General features: G+C 37.2%; 1 protein-coding gene across 8 annotated transcripts in view; it reads right to left on the bottom strand.

Annotated features, from left to right (window-relative positions):
- The window catches only part of LOC116260355 (uncharacterized), a 53,581-nt gene that overhangs the window by 21,338 nt on the left and 11,846 nt on the right, over positions 1 to 20,397 (bottom strand). Inside the window, exons 8-16 of one of the 8 annotated variants that reach the window (XM_031638641.2) lie at positions 10,058 to 10,168; positions 8,845 to 8,886; positions 8,441 to 8,530; positions 8,155 to 8,360; positions 7,016 to 7,073; positions 6,805 to 6,910; positions 6,542 to 6,663; positions 6,364 to 6,406; positions 6,189 to 6,280 (exon numbers count right to left, since the gene is read on the bottom strand). In XM_031638641.2, the coding sequence (XP_031494501.1) occupies positions 6,189 to 6,280; positions 6,364 to 6,406; positions 6,542 to 6,663; positions 6,805 to 6,910; positions 7,016 to 7,073; positions 8,155 to 8,360; positions 8,441 to 8,530; positions 8,845 to 8,886; positions 10,058 to 10,168 (870 nt within the window). Of the gene's footprint in view, positions 1 to 6,188; positions 6,281 to 6,363; positions 6,407 to 6,503; positions 6,664 to 6,804; positions 7,074 to 8,154; positions 8,361 to 8,440; positions 8,531 to 8,844; positions 8,887 to 10,057; positions 10,169 to 20,397 lie in introns of those variants that run through there. The other 7 variants (XM_031638642.2, XM_031638644.2, XM_031638645.2 and 4 more) reach the window with 7 other exon arrangements.

Raw genomic sequence — 20,397 nt, 5'->3', positions numbered from 1 at the left:
CAACCTCACCTAAGCATAGCCTCACCCAAGCAGCCTCCTTCTTGGAATCACAGCTGCCCTCTCTCACCTCCCGTTTGCCACCCTCCCTCACCTCAAAGCAAACCGTCTACCGCCCTCCCTCACCTATAAAAACCCTCCGCCAGGTAGAGACACCATAACATGCTTATGGTTTCTCCACTGCACCCTTTGCCTGCAAACCCTCTGCGATGGAGGGTGTTTTATCCCTCTGCAAACTCTCCACACCCTCCACCTACGAAAGGTTTCGAAGGAATCAGCAGTTAGAGAGAGAGAGGAGGCTAAAGGAGATCCACATACAAAAAGTCACCGGTCGCCAGTCGTGGATTGTCAGTTACCGGCTCCGGTGAAGAAGAGGGTGAAAATGTGATTGTAACAGTCACTAAAAGTACATGCAGCAGAAATAGGCACTAAGGCCAAGTAAAAAATATAATCTTTATCCGAAAATACATAAGGGAGTATTTATGGCTTTCCTCTTAGTATCACTCGCCATGATATTGCTCATGTGATTCATACTTAAAGTCAATTTCAACATGCTCCATCAACCATTCATATGGGAGTTGTTCTTCGTATCATTAAATACATCAAAGGGACAATAAATAAGGGAATATTTATGGTTTCTTCTTCCTCACTAAACTTGGTTGCTTATACTGATGTTGATTGGAGAGGAGATCCAAATGATAGACACTCAACTACTGAGTTTTACATTTTTTTTAGGAGAATCACTCATCTCGTGGAAGTGCAAAAAGCAACAGAAAGTCTCTCTTTCTTCTACTGAAGTTGAATATCGAGCCATAGCTTCCACAATTATGGAAATTGTCTGGCTTCGTCAAATGCTCCTTGATATGGGGACAAGAATAGAAGAACCCACTGATTTGTGTTGCGACAACAAAAGCTCTATCTACACTGCCAAGAACCAAACATTCCGTGAACAAACCAAGCATATAGAAATGGATTGTCACTATGTTCGTGAAGAATTTTTGAAGAAAACCATCAAGCTTCCATGTGTCTCCTTAGAATTCCAGCTTACAGATTTCTTCATGAAGCCTTCATGTTCTCCCAGATTCAACTTTCTTTTAAATAAACTTTCGGTGATAGCACTGTAAGTTTAAGGAGGGGTGTTAAGAAATAGCATATCTTAGTTAGGTTTTACCTTAGTTAGGTTTTACATTATTTTTTATTTATTATTTCTTTTTTGCAGTAGGTTCTTACATTCTTTAGTACATTCTTTGTCACTACTTGTAATGATCATGTCATCAACATATAGTATGAAGATTATGATACCTGCAGTAGTATTCTCAACAAACAAAGCAGTGTCAGTCAAACATAAGTGAAATCCATAATTAGAGATAACAAAGTTAAAACGATCAAACCAAGCTTTAGGGGCGTGTTTGAGGCCATATAGAACCTTCTTAAGTCAATGAAATTTTCCTTGTGGAAGTGACAAACCTAGTGGTACTTCCATATAAACTTCTTCCATAACATCTCCATTTAAAAAAGCATTTTTAACATTCATTTGATAGATATTCCAGTTTTTAATGAACGCTAAAACAACAAGAGTTCTAACAGTAGTCATTCTAGCTACAAGAGTAAATGTTTCCTCATAGTCAATTTCATATTTTTGAGTATAACATTTAGCAACAAGCTTGTCTATATATCTTTCTAGAGATCCATGACCTTTCATTTTCACCTTGTAAATTTATCTGCATCCAATAGTCTTTTTCCATGTAGATAAGTCTTGTACTTTCCATGTTTGAGTTTTTCTCAAGGCACTCAATTCCTCTAACATAGCATTCTTTCACTCAATATATTTTGAGGTTTCATTAAACGTGGACGGTTCAAAGTGAGAGTAGATGGCATTGATTCTAGCTCTATGTGTTGGGGTGAATGTCTCATATGACACAAACCTATTGCGTTGCCTTACGTTTCTAGTGGATCTTCTAAGGTTGTCTTCATTTGAAGTTGATTGAAGATCAATAGTTTCATGGTGTTCTTCTTCACTAATATTTTGTTGTCGGTTTCATCTATGATATGTGATTATGTCCTTTGGTACTTCATTGTCATTAATGTTACCATCAATATCATACATCTCATAATCCCAATTTTTGAATCCATTTTCTTCTTCATTAAACTTTACATTCCTTGAAACTATGATCTTGTCTTTGACTGGGTCCTAACATTTGTAGTCTTTTTGTGTCTCAGAATAACCAATGAAGGCACATTTAATAACCTTTGAACTCAGTTTGTCAGTCTTGTCATTTCAAAAAAAAACATTTGCATCCAAAAATTCAAAATCTGTTGAGATCGGGTTCAAATTTGAACAACTTTTCAAAATGTATTATTTAAAACTTTTGAAGGCATTCAATTTATAAGATAAATGGAAGCAACAGTCGTTTCAACGCAAAAGTTTTTTGGTATATTTTTTGCAATAAGAAGAGTTCTTGTTGTTTTTACTATGTGCCTATGTTTTCTTTCAGAAAGTCCATTTTGTTGAGGTGTTTTTAGACATGATTTTTGATGAACTATTCCATAATTTTCCAAATATCTTTTGAATTTATTTGAAATATATTCACCGTAAGAATCAGTCCTTAGGATTTTTAGTTTAACGTCAAACTGTGTTTTTACTAAGTTGTGAAAATTTTTGAACACCTCAAAAATTTCATATTTGAATCTTAGGAAATATATCCAACAATATCTAGTGAAATCATCAACAAATATCACATAATAAGATAGACATCCTTCTGACATGATAGGAGAGGGCCCCCACACATCGGAATGAACAAGCTCAAACGACGTAAAAGAAAAAAAGTTTCTTTGTCCAAAAGATAAAGATTTCATCTTTCTATGTATGCAATCATTACATTTAAAGTTCTCAATACAAATATCATTGGTATGAGTCATCATAGATCATTTTCTAATGTTTGGATGACCTAATCTTTGATGATCACATTTTTGACATAGTAACAAAATTTTTCCTTGGGGATACATAAGTTGTTCATGTACTAAATAAAACTTTTCCCAATCAATCGCCCGGTTTGGTGATCTTGCACCAAACATCTATTTGATAAGCAATGTCACATAGGTGTAGGTATGGGTGCTGGTACGAGTACGGGAAAGCAGGTACGGTTACAGCATTTTTGCCAATCTTGATACGCCAGTACAACAATAGTTATATATTTTTAATTAATTATATACATGAAATCAGCAAAAAAAGTAACATAAATATTAGAAACGAATGCCATTTTTGCAGAAGATATGTTATATGGAGGTAAGGAAGGACGGAGAGGCATCAAGCAAAAATGGGTTCATTTAAAGTGGTTTGGATCGGTTCCAACTCAGAACCGATCCAAACCGTACCAAGGCATACCGCCGTACCAGAATCGGCATACCGCTGTACCGGTACGGGTACGTGGGCAAATCCACATACCCGTGTGACGTCGTTGATGAGAAAACTATATCAAAACCAACATCTGAAATTTGAGATACATAAAGTAAGTTTTGATTAAGTCTAGGGATATAACTAACTTTTGGTACAAAGAATTTTTATTTTTCTCCAAATTATTTTTCAAAATTTCCAACTCCTTTAACACTCAAAGATGTTCTATCAGCGGTAACTACATTTGACTTTTTTATTGCTTGTTTAAACTTGGTCAAAGATGATATATTAGGTGTTGTGAAATGATGCACCAGAATCTACAAGCCAAGGAATCATACCGACAGTATTGGAGGTGGATGTCGTTGTTGCTAGTGCTCCGGAATTTGACTCCTTTATTATGGGTTGAAGAGCCGACATGATTCGGTCCAATGTTATAAAGATTGACGCAAGACTTATTTTTTAAAATCCATGTTTATGATGAAATGCCTTCAACTAGTTGCTAATTGTTTTCTCATTGACAAGAATACGATAAAAGTCAAATTGTTGTCAATCGTCATTTATGCCGTTCACTTGTAGTGGCCCATCAATTTGCCGTTTATGTGATTGTCTTTTGTTAAGTGCTTTGTCATGATTACCTAAGATGTGAAGATCATTGATGTAGAGCAGCATGTGTGATTGCACACACCGATAAGGGTGGGCATCGGCCTGAGCCGGCGCGGTCACAATAAAAAAATATTTTTTAATTATAATAAAAAATTGTGAATATAAATTATATTTTAAATAATAAAATATATATATTATTAAATTTAAAAATAATTAAAAAATATTTTTGTTTAATATTAGCGGGCCAGGTCGGGCCCGGTTTTTGAGGCCTGGACATGGGTCAGTTACAGGCCGGATACCGAGCCCCCGCCGGCGGCCCGGCGCGGCGCCCACCTCTATGCATCGACCCTGAATTTGCTTTGTAGATTGATGGGGCCATTTCTTCTATCACTTCATTGGTTATTAGCTGACAATGCATATCCAGCTCTAATTTTTTCCATGTTTGTTGACAACAATTTCTGATATGTGCACCTCCTGGTAGCTTGTTGTTTACTCATTGAGAACTTTGACGTAAAGTCATGCCATCCTAATTGTAGGACATACAAGTATTTGATGGATAATTTTTATCAAAGGAAAGCATGCAAGATTTTATTACAGCCGAACTAATCTACAGCTAATGATCTTGCAACTTTTACTGGCAAAGAACAAACCAAGGTTGTAGTGGCTTCAGTAGAGATCCTTAATAAATATGACATATTATCAACATCTGGTCTTGATTGCATAAGTTATTTCATCGGTACAGTCCTGGGAAGCCCACCGCTGTTAAGTTACCGTAACAAAGGAAGAATACAACGTATTGCATATCAGTACGTGTGGTTATTACAACATATTGCATATCAGTATAGTGATAGACTTTGTACTTTGTACTTTGTAATCAATTTGGTAATGTATAATCAAATAGAATATAAAATAGGAGAATTATTCTTATCAAATTTTAAGAGAAACTAAAGATGCTTAGGCTCAAGTTCAGGTATGGTTATCTACTTAATTTAATTTTTAGAACATTGGACTCTTTACTTTTGCACTTTTAGTTTTAGATGATATACAAATACATGTTGAGTACGCTAAATCATTGGATCGTTGTAAAATGTTGAATATATTGACTTCAATTTTTTTTCTGTTGAGTTGTTTTCATTCGATCTATGGATACTTGATACTCAACTATGTTAAAGTATACAACTATGCAACAGCTTAATTGTCAAGTTTCTTATTATTACATGGATAAATATAACTTAGTCAAGATTTTTCTTGACAATAGTTTGGCTTATTTCTGAATTATGCAAGTAATCAGGTCATTCTATGACTTTTAGGTTTAATGACAAGTTACATATTTTTTCCCCAAAAACAATAGTTAAGTAAACCCAACGCAAGTTACCAAGTTGAATCGCCGAGTTATTGAGTTGTTAAAGGAATCAGGACCTGTGTCTGTTAATTAGTTTTTCCATGTAATCGACTTCATTAAATTACATTTTTGTTGCTACTAAATCTGGTTCAGCAACCTCCAAAATGATGTCTCAATGCATTTTTCCACGCATTTAAATTTGTCATACCAACAATGCAAATTTAAACTTAAAGTTAAAAACTGAAATGAAAACAAGAGTAGCAATTGTATGATCCTAAGAGGACAGATGTTCCTATTCACTAAGGAATTTGATCATCAACATTATCAATCATTATCCCAACCACACATTCTCTATTTTTTTTGTATCTAACACAAGAATTTTGGTTATATAGTCCTATATCTTATTTCTTTTTAAGTCACATTCGTTTATGTTTATATCACCTGCACCAATACTTTGAAAGTCTTGAATGACTATCGCAGACTTCCGATTCTTTTCAATTGACAATTTCTATGTTTTGATGACTATATAGCATTTATTAGTCTTATTTACATTTTATATACATTATTGAATTATGGATTTCCCAATATTCATCAAAAACATTTATTTGCAAGGTTCACCTTTGTGGCCACAGATTTGTGACTAGGGTTGAACCCAGCTAACATAAATGACAGCACTCACACAGATACAAAGAGGTTAAACTAATAAAGTTACGGGCAGCTATAAGTACTGAAAACTGAGAATGCCATGTAAGTAACACTTCAAAAATAACAAAGAATATTCTAAAGCACTCCATACTTCTGATCTTATAACATTCAAGATATATCAAAAAAATATCTAACTAATATCCTTACCTTCCTTTTCTGGTTATCCATTGGAACTATTTCAATAGCAAGTCGCGAGTCAACATCATCAGCAGTGACAACATAAGCAGGTTGGTTGGCACCTATTATGGGAGTTATTGCATTCAATAGTTAACTTATAGAACAGCAAAAGAAAAAGGAAAAAAGAGTGATTGTTCGTGCTTACCTGTGATGTATGTAACAGAACCATCCTCAGCTTCTCGTATCCACTAGTGAAAAAGAAAATAAAGATCATTGTGGAAAGGACAGATAAATATTACCACAGTGAAGAACAAGAATTACAACCTCCATAGGTTACATTCGAACCTTTAACTACTGTTAAACATAAGACTATGACGAATTACCGCACAGTTACATGCAGCAGTGCCATTAATAGAATAGCCACACGCCTCAATTTGATTCCCTGGGAATGCTTCACCACGGATTTGGAGACCCTCTATGGCTGGTAAAAGCTCATCATCAGCGGCTGCAAATTACAACAGCAATTTTCAAAGAACAGCCAACATAAGGTTGAGAAACCACAATGAGTTGGTGGGGCTGGGGGCTGGGGGGTGGTGTGGGGAGAGAGAGAGAGAGAGAGAATGGGTGTGCGTCTGGTGGTGGATACCTTCTGAACAAGAGGAGCTAGGTTCCTCAGATACAGGTGGCAAATGAGGAGAATAGAATGAAGTGCTTGGATCCTCCAGTGCAGATGCAACGCCTGTAGGTCTCTGCTGCACAAGCAAATTAGCACCATCCATTGCCTCGTGAACAAAAGAACTATACAAATGATTCCTGTCAGTGTATATTTCACTTTGCTGCAGTGCATGAGTACTAGCCTGAGTAACAAAAGAATGGGTTGATACGCTATTCTCCACAGCATTTCCCAAACTGAAATTAAAAAAACAGGAAGTAATATTTAGAAAAACACATTTTCAGAAAAACATTTCTGGATAAATAAACCTCCAATACAGAAGTAAGTTGGTCAAAAGACCTGCAAACGACATACATAGATCATCACAATCAAGTTTGCAACTTTAAGTCAGAAACCACATGTCTTAAGAACTTGTCGGTGTGTGTCTACACAGACACACATATATCTCTCTCTTCACATTTGAAGCATGTTACTCTATCTTTCTAATGCAACCTAAACTTCTATTTCTAACTAAGTTCAACGAAAATGAAGCCTTAGTTTCATATGCAACAGACAAGGCCCCTGCTGGCAAGCTCAATTTTTTTGTTAAAGTATTGACTGTAGAAACTAGTCTAGCAACAAACCCATACTTCCTTCATTGAATTTCACAATGAGAGAGAGTACCTAAAAGAAATCCCTAAATAATCAAAATATATATAAAAAATATTTTTTTCAAAAAGAGAAAAACACAATAAAACTGTAATTTTTTCATTTTTGACCTATTTTCCAAATCTCTCTCTCTATACATTTATATATATATATATATATACATATATATATATATATTATTTATTTATATATGTGCCGTCCTTTATTTGCACTGTTTTCCAGGTTTTATGAAAGAAAAAAACAAGCACCCATGTTTGTGACAGTGACTTTTACTTGTACCAACGAAGGTGAAGATACAGTATGAAAGGGCAACTATTTCCACGTGTCACTGATCTTAACTACAACTTTCTTAGTTGAACAGAAAAAAATGACTGATTGACTGGTCCCTCGAGAAACACAAATGATGATAACAGAGAACTTGCAGAAATTCTTTCAAGAACCAAGTCCCACAGAAAGCAAATATTATTTCTTCGACCTCTTCAAGCATGTTCATCATAGTTGAAACTTGAAAATCATATGAAGAACTACTACCATATCAAAAAATGACCAAGTGATTGTCAAATTATGTGGAATATTGAAGGCAATATTAAAGAGAAGCAAGCAATCAAAAAGCACTAACGTCTGCCTCCCAATATGCATTTCAGAAGTGTCAACAAAAGGAAGAAATAACCTCACCCAGTTCTAGAAGATGAGGATCCTTGATCATCACGTGTCGGACTTCTTGTAACAAGATGCATTGAGACAGGTTCATATTGATGGTTCCCAGAGTTCTCCCCATTGTCTCTTGCTGCCACAGCACTGAGAGAAGGTGTTGATGTTTGTGGTTGAGAGTACATTTGTTGAGGTACCATATCAAGACCACTGCTCTGAAACATCACAATCTATTATAATAATAAAAAAAAAAGACATGGACATATTTTAATTGAATGGGACATATTTTAATTGAATGGTTTATACCAACCTGATGTGATGAGATCTGCAGAGGAAATGTGTTGCCAGATTGATCAGTTCGGCAGGGCACCAGCTCATATTGGGATCCTTTGAGATTCATCTGTATCATGCACAGTAGAAAAATTGGATTTTGAAGATCATAAACCGTTGTGGAAAGGATCTTAAAATTGGAACTAATGAGGATGCCTATAACAAAGCAAGATACTAGTGAAGTGAGTGCAAAACCAACTGCTAGCAATACCCACCTACTATACTTTTCATCTAGTATAAGGGTTCACTTGTTCAATGCAATTACAGCCCTCATGATTCGTAAAAGCAGAGAAAGAAAAGAAGCAAATAGATACTTGATATGGAATGTAGAGAGATAAAGAATAAGCCTGTAATCAAATACAATTACTTTTAATGACAAAATACCTCACTGAAATTAATTTGCTGACGCAAATTTTCAATCAGAATCTGCAAAACCAGGTAAAAGTACTTTCAGCTTTGGAAGAGAACATAGTAACAACTGACCACCGAAAGGTAAAGCTAATGGAAAGTGAGGAATGGTAAATATTTCCATAGTTTTAACTTTTAACAGTTATATGACCAAAATCTTGACTTTATTAAAATTTCATAAGTTGTTAAAGTAAGAAAAGTCAAAAGTTTGTGTTCTTGATATAATGAAATTGCACAATCATTCAACAATTAATTTACTGAAGAACCTACATCTTTCTTTCTCAATTTTCAGTATATGCTCCTAATGAACGATTCATGTAAGTTTTGATAAAGAAGTATATTGTAAAAAATGATTCACTAGGTTTTGGAATTTGAGCAACAATCAGGACAAAAGTCCTGCTTGAAAAGTCAGGATCCACCTGAGAAAACTGTAGTGAGAAATGTGCCTCGTACAAATAAATACATGAAAGGACAGGCTAGAAACACAATACCATAGAAAGTGTAAAACAATTGTTCCTAGCGCATCAGCAATATAAATTCTTTAACTTCATCAGCTTCATCCACTTTCATTGTTCACATTCCAACAGCAGCCAATTGAAGAAGATAAATGTTTTTGAATAACAAACACGAATAACATTACCTTAAACCAAATTCAGTGGCAAACTGAGACAGAAGGCTGAATAAAATCATTTTTCGTTGTATTAATAACACAAGGAGACCATTACGATGCTGAAGCATGGAAAGAGAAACCCACTGTTGCAGAAGTAATAAAGGAACCTTCTAGGGATGAAAATTTCCCAGAAGAACGGACGACAATGCCGTAGATTTATCATTGACTAAAATGCCTAATAGGACCATTATCATTAAAATATTATATATGAATTTGCACCAGTGCATAAAACTATTATGCTACTAAAATTTACATGCACATCTATTCTATGGTTCAATTAATCATTTAAGCCACAAATAAAAGTTAAAACATAAGCTAGAAAACGTCTGAATTCTGGAGACCACTCAAATAAGGAAAATAAAACAAATTCATGAAAACAAAAAAATTTAAAAGATTTCAAGGTGTACAAACAACTTCTTTTCTTAGTAGTGTAGTCAACAATATCTCTCTAAGTAATCCTCGGCGAGGATCTTTCTCAATGGTTCTCTAACGTGGTTTTTAAAATATCAAAGAACCAACCTTGAGGTTACCAACAATGGACTGGGCATCCATGGCCTGTGGCTTCATATCAAATTCAGCAAGAAGATGAAACAAGGAAGAAACAAAAATGGAGCACTCCTGTCGTGCAACCTGAAGACAACAGCAAACTATAAAAGCTATAATCAAGGCAATCAGAATAGGCAACATGATTAATCCCATGTAAGGTGACTGAATTATAAGAAATAAATGAATAAACACTTGTGCTACCAAATGCTAAGTGGACACTTCTTTCTGAAAAGAATGTCCAATTCAGTGACTATCAAATAGAAATTCATTTTGTGGCAAACACATCTAGAACCAACAAGCCTCTCCTAGAAGCACCAAGCAAACTCAATAGTCGACTAGAGTAAACCAAATAACTTTTAGATGAACTTTCAAATGGAATATATCTATATATGTTACTGTAGGCCTACATCTATCTTTAGAAACATTAATAATGGAGGCTACTTCTCCTTTGACGTGTAAAACACTTCCTGCAACATTAGAACCTTCAACTCACAGATGCATGTAATCTTCAGCCACAAATATCTGGATGGTATTACTGAATCAGATATATTTATAAATATGATCAGAGCTCATTTAGTCGTACGCACATGATCAATCAGTAGAAATGCATTTTCTTAACAAGGTTATATCCTACATCTCTAGGGTCACCAGATCAACTCTACTTACACGGGTTTATCATCAAAGCTCTTTTATTTGTATGAATCTGATCAAACATTAGCCAATATTTGCTTGAAATGGTCACATTTCATGCAATCATGCATATACATGTATTTGCATTCAACTGGTTTAAATTTAGAATTCATCAGTTAATGCACCATAAGAGGATGCAAGCAAAACTTCCCAGGAACTGCTCCTTGGAAGTGCCAAGTACATGCTTACAGAGCATCATGGAAGCGTTGCCTTGAACTTTATTTGTTTTTGGCTCTTCAATGGCACAAAACAAGGCACTTCAGTTCTGAAGAATTGCCCTAACCAATTTGTATTGTCAAGAGAAAACATATTTTCTAATACAGCCAAATCACTGCAGAAGAAACTCGCTGTTTTTCATTTTGGTTATTGAATGGCACAAAACAAGTCCTTGAGTTCTGAAGCATTATACTAACTAATTTTTATTGTCAAGAGAAAACATATTTTCTAATATAGCCAAAATCACTGCAGAAGAAGCTTGTTGTTTTCCTACATAACCTCACAAAAGAAGTGTGTTTTTACAGATCGTGTTTTCTGTTGAAGCATGTAAAGATGGGTCTTGGGACCGGGTCTGGGTCCAGACCCGATCCAGCTTGTAGCCCTTGTTGGGCCTTACTTAAAGATTTGTAACCCTAATTTCTGGTGTGAATGAAGTTTTAAGAGAGAGAGAGTCTGGCGACTAGTGGGCACCAGACCTCCTCACCCGTGGTTTCTCCCTCTCGTTGAGGGTTTTCCACGTTACATTCGTGTTCTTCTCGCTTTTATTGTTTCTACATGGTATCAGAGCCGTGACTAGTTTGCGGAAATTTTTATCGGCCGTGAAGTTCTGGCCCTGACCTTTCCATCGCTCGCTACTCTTATTCCACCGCCGCCGCTGCCACCGCCGCTTCCATTGTTGCTGCCGATTCTGACTGCTCTTGCTGCTGATTTCTGGCTGCAGCCCAGCATCGTTGCCCAGCTCACGCCCGTCGTGCTCCATCGCCAGTGCAGCCCAGCTCCGCCTTCTCTGCAGTCCCCCTAAGTCCCCGCCGCTCAGCATCTGTCAGCGCCTAGCGTCGTCCATCGCTCAGCGCTCACCGTCGCCCGCCATTTTGTGCTCTGTTGTTGTTGCCTGAGGCCTCCCTTGCTGTTTGTCGTCATCTGGTGTGTGCCGGTTGTCGTTGTTCTCGTCCTGCCCGTGATGTCCGTGGAGATCTGTCGCACTGATCTGTCAGCTCCCTGCGTCACCACCCAGCATCATCCAGTCTACTGTTTCCGGTTGTCGTTTGTTGTTCCTTCTTTGTGTCTGTTTCTTGGTTATGCCTTTTTTGCTTTGGTGAACCCGACGTGGTAGCGGATTCTCATATGGGGGAGTGGATTATTGACAGTGGTGCTACCCACCACATGACTAGCGATCCTAAGGTCTTTCATGGGTATAAGCTTTCGTCAGGAAAGTAACCGGTGTCTCTTGCCGATGGATCCTCTATTTCTGTGGCTGGAAAAGAGAGTCTCTCACTTTTGAACAAGTTCTTAGTCCACAATGCTCTACATGTTCCTCATCTTCCATTGAACCTCTTGTCCGTTAGCAAGATTACAAAAGAGTTGAATTGTGAACTTATTTTTTTTGTTGATCGTTGTATTCTGCAAGACTTGGTGACAGGAAATAGGATTGGGATTGGTTTGTTTTCTGAAGAGCTATATCGTTTACCTATGTGTGCTGCTACTGCCCTCATGATAGCCGCCAGTAAAACAACGAAGAGTAGAGAGGACTCCCTTCAATCAATTCTGCGTTGGCATGAGCGCCTTGGACACCTTCCTTTTGAAATTCTAAGACAGTTATTTCTTGATCTGTGTTCCAGGTTAGATATGACTATGGTGTCTTGTGATGTTTGTCACCTGGCCAAACATGTTAGGGCTTCATACTCTGTGTCTATCCATCGTTCTAACGAGGTGTTTGCCATGATTCACTCTGATGTGTGGGGGCCTTTGGGAATTCCTTCTTGTCATGGTTTTCAGTATTTTATCACCTTTATAGATGATTGTTCTCGTAACACCATTGTTTATTTGCTGAAAGACCGTAGTGAAGTTCCTACTGTCATAGAGACTTTCATTGCTTATGTGGAAACTCAATATGGAGCATCTGTTAAGACCTTTGGGTCTGACAATGCTCGTGAGTATACGTGTCAGTCTGTTGATAGCTTCTTTCGAAAAAGGGAAATTGTTCATGAGACTTCTTGTAGTTATACTCCTCCTCAAAACGGAGTTGCTGAACGAAAGAATCGCCAATTATTGAATATGACTCGAACACTTCTTTTTCAATGTCATGTTCCAAAAAAATATTGGGGGGATGCTGTGTTGACCAGTGCGTATCTAATTAACCGTATGCCTAGTCGTGTGTTGAATGGGCAGACGCCTCAGTCTATGTTACCGAGGAGTCATGAACCTTTCTCTCTTCCACCTAGAGTTTTTGGATGTGTTTGTTTTATTCACAATCACAGTCCTAATATTAAAAAGTTTGATCCTAGGTCGGTTAAGGACGTTTTTCTAGGTTATTCCCCCACTCAAAAAGAATATAAGTGTCGAGACCCTTCCACAGGTCGTGCCTATGTTACCAAAGATGTCACCTTCCTGAAACATGCTTCATATTTTGGTGAGAATTCTCTTTAGGGGGAGAGGTCTACAATGAGAGAATAGTATTCTCCCAATCAAGAGATTCAGTTTACAGATTTTTTGGAATACAAGAAGGAAGAGATTGAGGTTACTAACCCTCTAGAGCACAATGAGGATGATGGATGTTCAACTGTGGATAAGGAGGGACATGACCATTTGTTTGGGCAGGTTTACTCTAGGCGAAAGTCGCCTGCGGCAAGACCCACTAATGAAGTTGACGAAACAATGCCCTCTGGTGACAAAAATCCTACTCCAAATCCTAATGCTACTCCTTCCCTGGATGACCCAAGTCGTGCCCAAGAGATGTCAGTTGAAGGTACTCAGGCAGAGGCTAAAAGTGAAGATTTACCCATTGCTCTTAGAAATGGTGTCAGGTCACACCCTATTGGTAATTTCATATCTTATTCTAGACTGAGCAAGGATTACAAGTGTTTTGTATCTTCTCTTTCTTTGGTTGTGATTCCCAGGACTGTTGCTGAAGCTCAAGGTGATTCCAAGTGGGCTGATGCGATGCAAGAAGAAATGAAAGCCCTGAGAAGAAACCATGACATGGGAAGTTGTAAAGATCCCTGAGGCAGCTCACTTGGTTGGATCCAAGTGGGTCTACACCATCAAATACAAACCAGATGGAAGTGTTGAAAGATACAAAGTTCGTCTTGTGGCCAAGGGGTTTAGTCAGAAATATGGGATTGATTTCTTGAAGACCTTTACTTCAGTTGCGAAAATGAAGACAGTTAGAGTCAATGTTATCCGTATCGTATAGGTCGAAGAAACCTATACGATACGTGTTCAATACACGATACGCGTGCGTATCGGCCGTATCGTACGATACGGGAGAAAACATAAAATTCTTTATTTTTTAAAAGTTTAAACACTCATTCTTCTCTCTCTTCTTGTATTTAAAGACTCCAATAGACATAGGAGGGAGAAATTTTGCGTATTTTCATAGAAATTAACCGATGATTCATCGATTTGGGAGATAGCATCGTTGAATCATGAAATATGATAACTGTATGTTTGAACTTATAAAATTCTGATGTAATCTAAGTCCTAAAACTCCAAGACTTAAGACTCTAAGTCCTCAAATTTTATAAAATTTTCAAGTTTAAAATTGTGATAGATGCTTATTATGTTAATTTGAATATTTGATTTCTTATTTTTGAATGTGTTGTTGATAGTATACACATGAATGTTCCTTATGTATGATGATCTTTTTCATATTTGAATACATTTTTTATTTTTCTTGATTTCTGATTTTTTGTTCATTGTTTTCAGATTTTTGAGAATTTTTGTCTATTTTTTCTGATTTTTAAATATTTTTTAAAATTAAAAAAATAATATTACGATACGTTACGCTACGTTTACGATACGTTACGATACGACGTATAGGTCGGCCCGACCAATACGCGATACGCTACGTCTTTTATAACATTGGTTAGAGTTGTTATTTCCCTAGCTGTGATGAAGGAGTGGAGGATGTACCAACTGGATGTTAAGAATGCATTTCAATTGCGATCTCAAAAAGGAGGTGTATATGCGTATGCCCCTCAGGATATGAAGAACCAAAAAAATGTTGTAAACTAAAAAAGGCTTTATATGGCCTCAAGCAATCGCCCAGAGAATGGTTCGAACGACTCAGACGAGTAATGCAACATTATGGCTACAATCAAGGGTATGGAGACCACACTCTGTTTGTGAAGAGGAAAGAAGGGAAAGTCACTTTGTTACTTGTTTATGTGGATGACATGATTGTTACAAGTGATGATGAGGATGAAATCACAAAGCTAAAAGTGTTACTGGCTGTCGAATTTGATCTCAAGGATCTTGGTAAACTGAGGTACTTTCTTGGTATTGAGATTGCTAGGTCCAGTACCGGCCTTGTGTTAAATCAACGGAAATACACACTAGATCTATTGGAGGAAACCGGTAAGCTGGGGTGTAGACCAGCTTTTACTCCTCTTGATGTTGGGCACAAGTTGATCCTTAGAGATGGGGAGTTGCTCTGTGAAGAAGCCAAAGGAAAATATCAACGTCTTGTTAGAAAGTTGATTTATCTTACCCTCACTCGACCAGATATCACTTTTGCTGTGAATGTACTGAGTCAATTCATGCATGCCCCGACTGATGCACACTTGAAGGTTGTGGACAGAATATTGTGTTATTTGAAGAGGAATCCTGGTAAGGGGCTCTTATATGTGAAAGAGATCGAAGGGTATTGCGATGCTGACTGGACAGGTTGTGCTGATACTAGAAGGTCTACCTTAGAGTACTGTGTCTACTTGAAAGGAAACCTTGTTATCTGAAGAAGCAAGAGGCAAGATGTGTGTGTATAAAGCTATTGCTATGTGGCTGAAAATATTGCTAGCTCTAGCTGATATCGGGATAGAGATTGGAGGACCTATGAAGATGTATTGTGACAACAAGTCTGCAATCAACCTAGCCAATAACCCTGTACTACATGACAGAACAAAGCATGTTGAGATTGATCGCCACTTTATCCGTGAGATGATTGATGTTAAAGAGTTAATCTTACCTTACATGAAGTTTGAAGACCAAACTGCTGATGTTATGACTAAAGCTCTATCTTCAACTTCTTTTGAGAGAAATGTATCCAAGTTGAGCATGTTTGATATGTATGCCTAACTTGAGGGGGAGTGTTGAAGCATGTAAAGATGGGTCCCTTGTTGGGCCTTACTTAAAGACTTGTAACCTTAATTTATAGTGTGAATGAAGTTTTAAGAGAGAGAGAGTCTGGCGGCTAGTGGGCACCAGACCTCCTCACCCGTGGTTTTTCTCCCTGTCATTGAGGATTTTCTACGTTACATCTGTGTTCTTCTCGCTTTTACTATTTCTACATTTTCAAAGAAAGCCACCATAGAAGACATTTGCTTCCCCTGCCCTATGTCACACAGGAGTGGGGTGCAGGTGATGGTGCAGATGTGGATATATATATATATATATATAGAATGGTCTACAAACAATAAGCTAGTTACAAAATTGTCCACTAGTAACAACTAGCAATTAATGATTAACAAACAAAGATTTTATTAATGACTCAATGGAAGAAAGCATGGCTTTAAGACACATTGTATCGTAAAATGTCATAACGTATCATAACTGTATCATATTAAAAAAAAAAATTAATCAGAAAAAATAAAAAAAATCAAAAAATCATAAAAAATCAACGTACCGTAACGTATCGTAACTGTATCATACGATACGGTGTCTGTATCGTATGATACGTGCGATACAGACAGAATACACCACCTGTTTACGATACATGTGGTGTATCATATCGCATTTTTGAAACGCGACAATACGTATCGTATGAAGGTTGGCACACCCGAGTCATGTTGTGTGCACCTCGGGTGCAGCCAGTGTTGTATGTATTGTATGATACGGGGCTGGCTGCACCCGAGGAGCACACAACACGACTCAGGTGTGCCAACCTTTTTGAAGAGTTCGTGTTACTTAGTGATAGCTTCAACTACCTCAAATACATGTATAATGAGGGTTAACCAGGCAATAAGGAGAGAGACAACCTAGCTTCTCACTCAGGATTACAACAACCCTAATTTCTTCTCATTAAAAACCATCATCTCACTAATAACAACAGCCTTATAAAGTGTAGCTGACTAAAGTGGGTCGGTGTAGCATTAGACCCAATTGAACTTGCAACATCATAATTCAGAACTGCTGACGTGTTATGTATGAATGGGTCCAGGTCTGGATCCGATCCGAACCATTCTAAAGGGGCAGTCCATGTTGGATCCTATTTAAGTAACCTGTGTAACCCTAATTTGAAGTTGAATGAGAATTAAGAGAGGGGCCCGGCAGCAGGTGAGTGCCGGAATCATCTCCTAATATCGTGGTCTTTTCCTCGTGTTGAGGGTTTTCCACGTTACCTTTTTGTGTTCCCTATACTTTTTCTGTTCAACAATAACAATATCCTTTTCTGATATTTACACTTAACCTACTAATTTTTCACCCAAATTCCTACCATTACCCCTCCCTTTAAACCAACACCCTGTTCTCAAGGTATGCACAAAGAAAACATGGCTGTATAAAGAATTATCCCCATAGTGGGGTTGTCAGGAATTCAGCTGAGCTCCAAGTTAGCTCCACCAGCTGCAATGTCTCCACTTGTGCCTGGGTTACTGTCCTTCACTTCAGTGGACTGCACTCCTTCCCAGGGGTGGTTGATGGCATGGTGGCTGGCCTGTATGCTTCCCATACCTACTGCCCCCTTGAAATTCATGGTCATGGTAACAAAATCCCATTCGACGTTGCCCAATTTCTGCAGCCATTGCATGTTCAATATAACATCAGCCCCTTTCATTGCCAAAGGGCATAATTCCACCTCGAACTTTTGTACTTGGATATCCACAATTTCCTTCGGGCACCCCCTTTACATTGTAATGAGCTCCCATCAGTGACCATTAACTAGAATCTAGGCTGCAGCAAAATGGTGCAGCCACATTGCGTGGCAATCAGGTCTCCCACAAAATTATGTATAAAGCCAGCGTCCATCAATATTTTCACTGGGTGCCCTTTACTTTCCCTTCCGTCCTCATTAGTTAAGAAAAATTATCTCCTACTAAAGCAAGTAATGAGACTTCGAGTAGTGCATCCTCAGAAGTATAGATTTCTTCCAGACCAGCAGTCTTATTATCTTCAACCTCAGTAAGAATCTTATCTCCTTCCTCTACTAAATAAGACCAACAAAACACGACAATAAGAGTGCCAGGGATTGCCATGAAGCTCCTTCATCCCTTAGAAATGAACTAGCGTTCTTAGAACCTAAAGGTGTGGCCACTGAATCGAGGGAAAAGTAAATGAGAGAAAACTTCATATATTACTTTTGGTATAAAAGGCTGAGTTTAAACCTAAATCACATGGGCATGGGTACAATTCGGGTACAGAGATAACAGTACGAACACGTCAATTTTTGAAAATGTGGGTATGGGAGTACAATATATATAATTATATATGCAAAATAACACCAAAAAAATCAAAAAGAAAGCAACATTTAAATAAACAAGTGATATACATAAAAACATTGCATGATAATGAACAATCAGTCTAAAAACGGAATGAAAACTGAGTTGAAAAAAATTAAATCAGGTGAAATTGAACAGTTGGGGTCAACTTCAATTTAAAGAGTAACCAAATGTGTCCAACTACCCATTTTGGGTGCAGGTACGGCGACACAGGTACAGTGGACCTAAGTACTCATGTGACTTGGTTTAAACTTTAAACATGAGCTTCAATCATTCCAATGTGTTCAACCAACGAGGCCCTTGCTTGAGTGTGCCAAGGAAAAAAAACTCACTTGGCATGGTAAAGACAAGTGAAGTTCTTTCCACGTCAAGGGCCTGCAACTATGCAAAGATGAAGACCAAAAAGGAGAAAGAAGAAACACCATCCATGATCCATCATTTTTTTATGAACAAGGAGATAAAAAACTAAATTGTCTGAAGTTCAAGAGAAAAGTGCCTTTCGTGGAGAATGATGACAAGAAAGAAGAAACAAGCAAAAAGAAAGATGATGCCTCTTTAACCAATTAGCAGAAGCTCGCCAATGATTAGGAAATCCTCATTTACTCCTGAAACAGCCATATCTTCAAGAGCTATATCAATAGCTTTTCTTCTTGTTATGTCATCTTCCATACCTGACTCTGGAGTTTCTTCTATACGACTCCCAATGAAAATATATTTACCCCAATGTAAGAAAAAACCATTATTAACTAAGGTCTGTTACTGATGGAACTTCTTTAATAATCAAAAGTACAAGTCACAAGAAAAACAATAATTTTGCTATTCCCAACATTGAAGATATTCCAAAAGACTAAATTTAAAATCTCTTATCAGTTCCTCAAATTTCAGATTGTGGGTGTAATCACCAGCCAAGGGAACTTATTGCAGAAGGCCATAAAAAGGAGACATTTACTATATAAACTATTTAGAAATTCTGACACAAGTTTCTTGTAATCTTGTCAAAGTTATCGATAAAAGACATTGGGTTAAAAGATTAGGTATTCCTAATATTTATAAACTTCCAACGAACTCTTTTTTAGGCAACTTAGTAAAGAAAAGGTTTTTGTGTAAAGATTGTATCATTGCAAGAAAAAGGAAAGAGCAAGATCTTCGGTTTTGCATGCAACTTTTGATTTAGTACATTTAGATGCACTGGAACCATCTCTGGTCATACCAAAGGGAGGATTTACATATTATGTGATATTCATTGATAACCACTCTAGGTATACCGGGGCCATATTTTCTTAGCCTCAAATATGAAAATATTACATGTTTAAGAAATTGCATGAGCTAGTTTGCAATCAAATTAAATCAAATATAAAGTATTTCAAAAGTATTTTTAAGACAATAAAATTATCCATCAAAATCCTGTCCTAGAAGTTCACAACAAAATGGAGTTACCAAACGTCAAAGGGGCCTCCAACGGCCAGCTCATTCAGCCCAACTGTTTTCTTCTTCTCAACTCTCTCTCATGTATAAATTGCTCCTCCATGTACAGTTTCTTATGTATGTTCCCATGCATGAAGGTGCTAATAAAAACACCTGTTTTTCATTCTTGAGTGCTTGGAGTGATTTGTTGATCCAGCCCGCTACAACTAGTTTATTCTTATTCTAGTCTGTTCCGTCAAGATTACTCTTGTGGCCCATGTGATTCAATGTTGAGATTGGGGATCATTTCATTTGAATGAAAAGATATGAAACAATACTTTCATAATTATATTACAGAAGGGCATTTATGACCAGAATGCTTGTCACCTGAACAAAATGGTGAATCTGAACCTTGAAATAGCACGGAGTTTACACAAATTATTACAGTGAGTTCATCAACTTTGTTGCTCCAGCATTGGTAAAATTTCTCAATGTCAAAATTGACTAGTAGTTCTAAACTGATTGCTATTTACTTGTACACTTCATGGCACTTCCCTGTTTCTACTTGGACAT

This window comes from Nymphaea colorata, chromosome 9 (genome assembly GCF_008831285.2).
Source record: "Nymphaea colorata isolate Beijing-Zhang1983 chromosome 9, ASM883128v2, whole genome shotgun sequence".
Classification (NCBI taxonomy): domain Eukaryota; kingdom Viridiplantae; phylum Streptophyta; class Magnoliopsida; order Nymphaeales; family Nymphaeaceae; genus Nymphaea; species Nymphaea colorata.
Note: the sequence above shows the minus strand (reverse complement) of the source record. Positions and strands in the feature narration are given on the sequence as shown.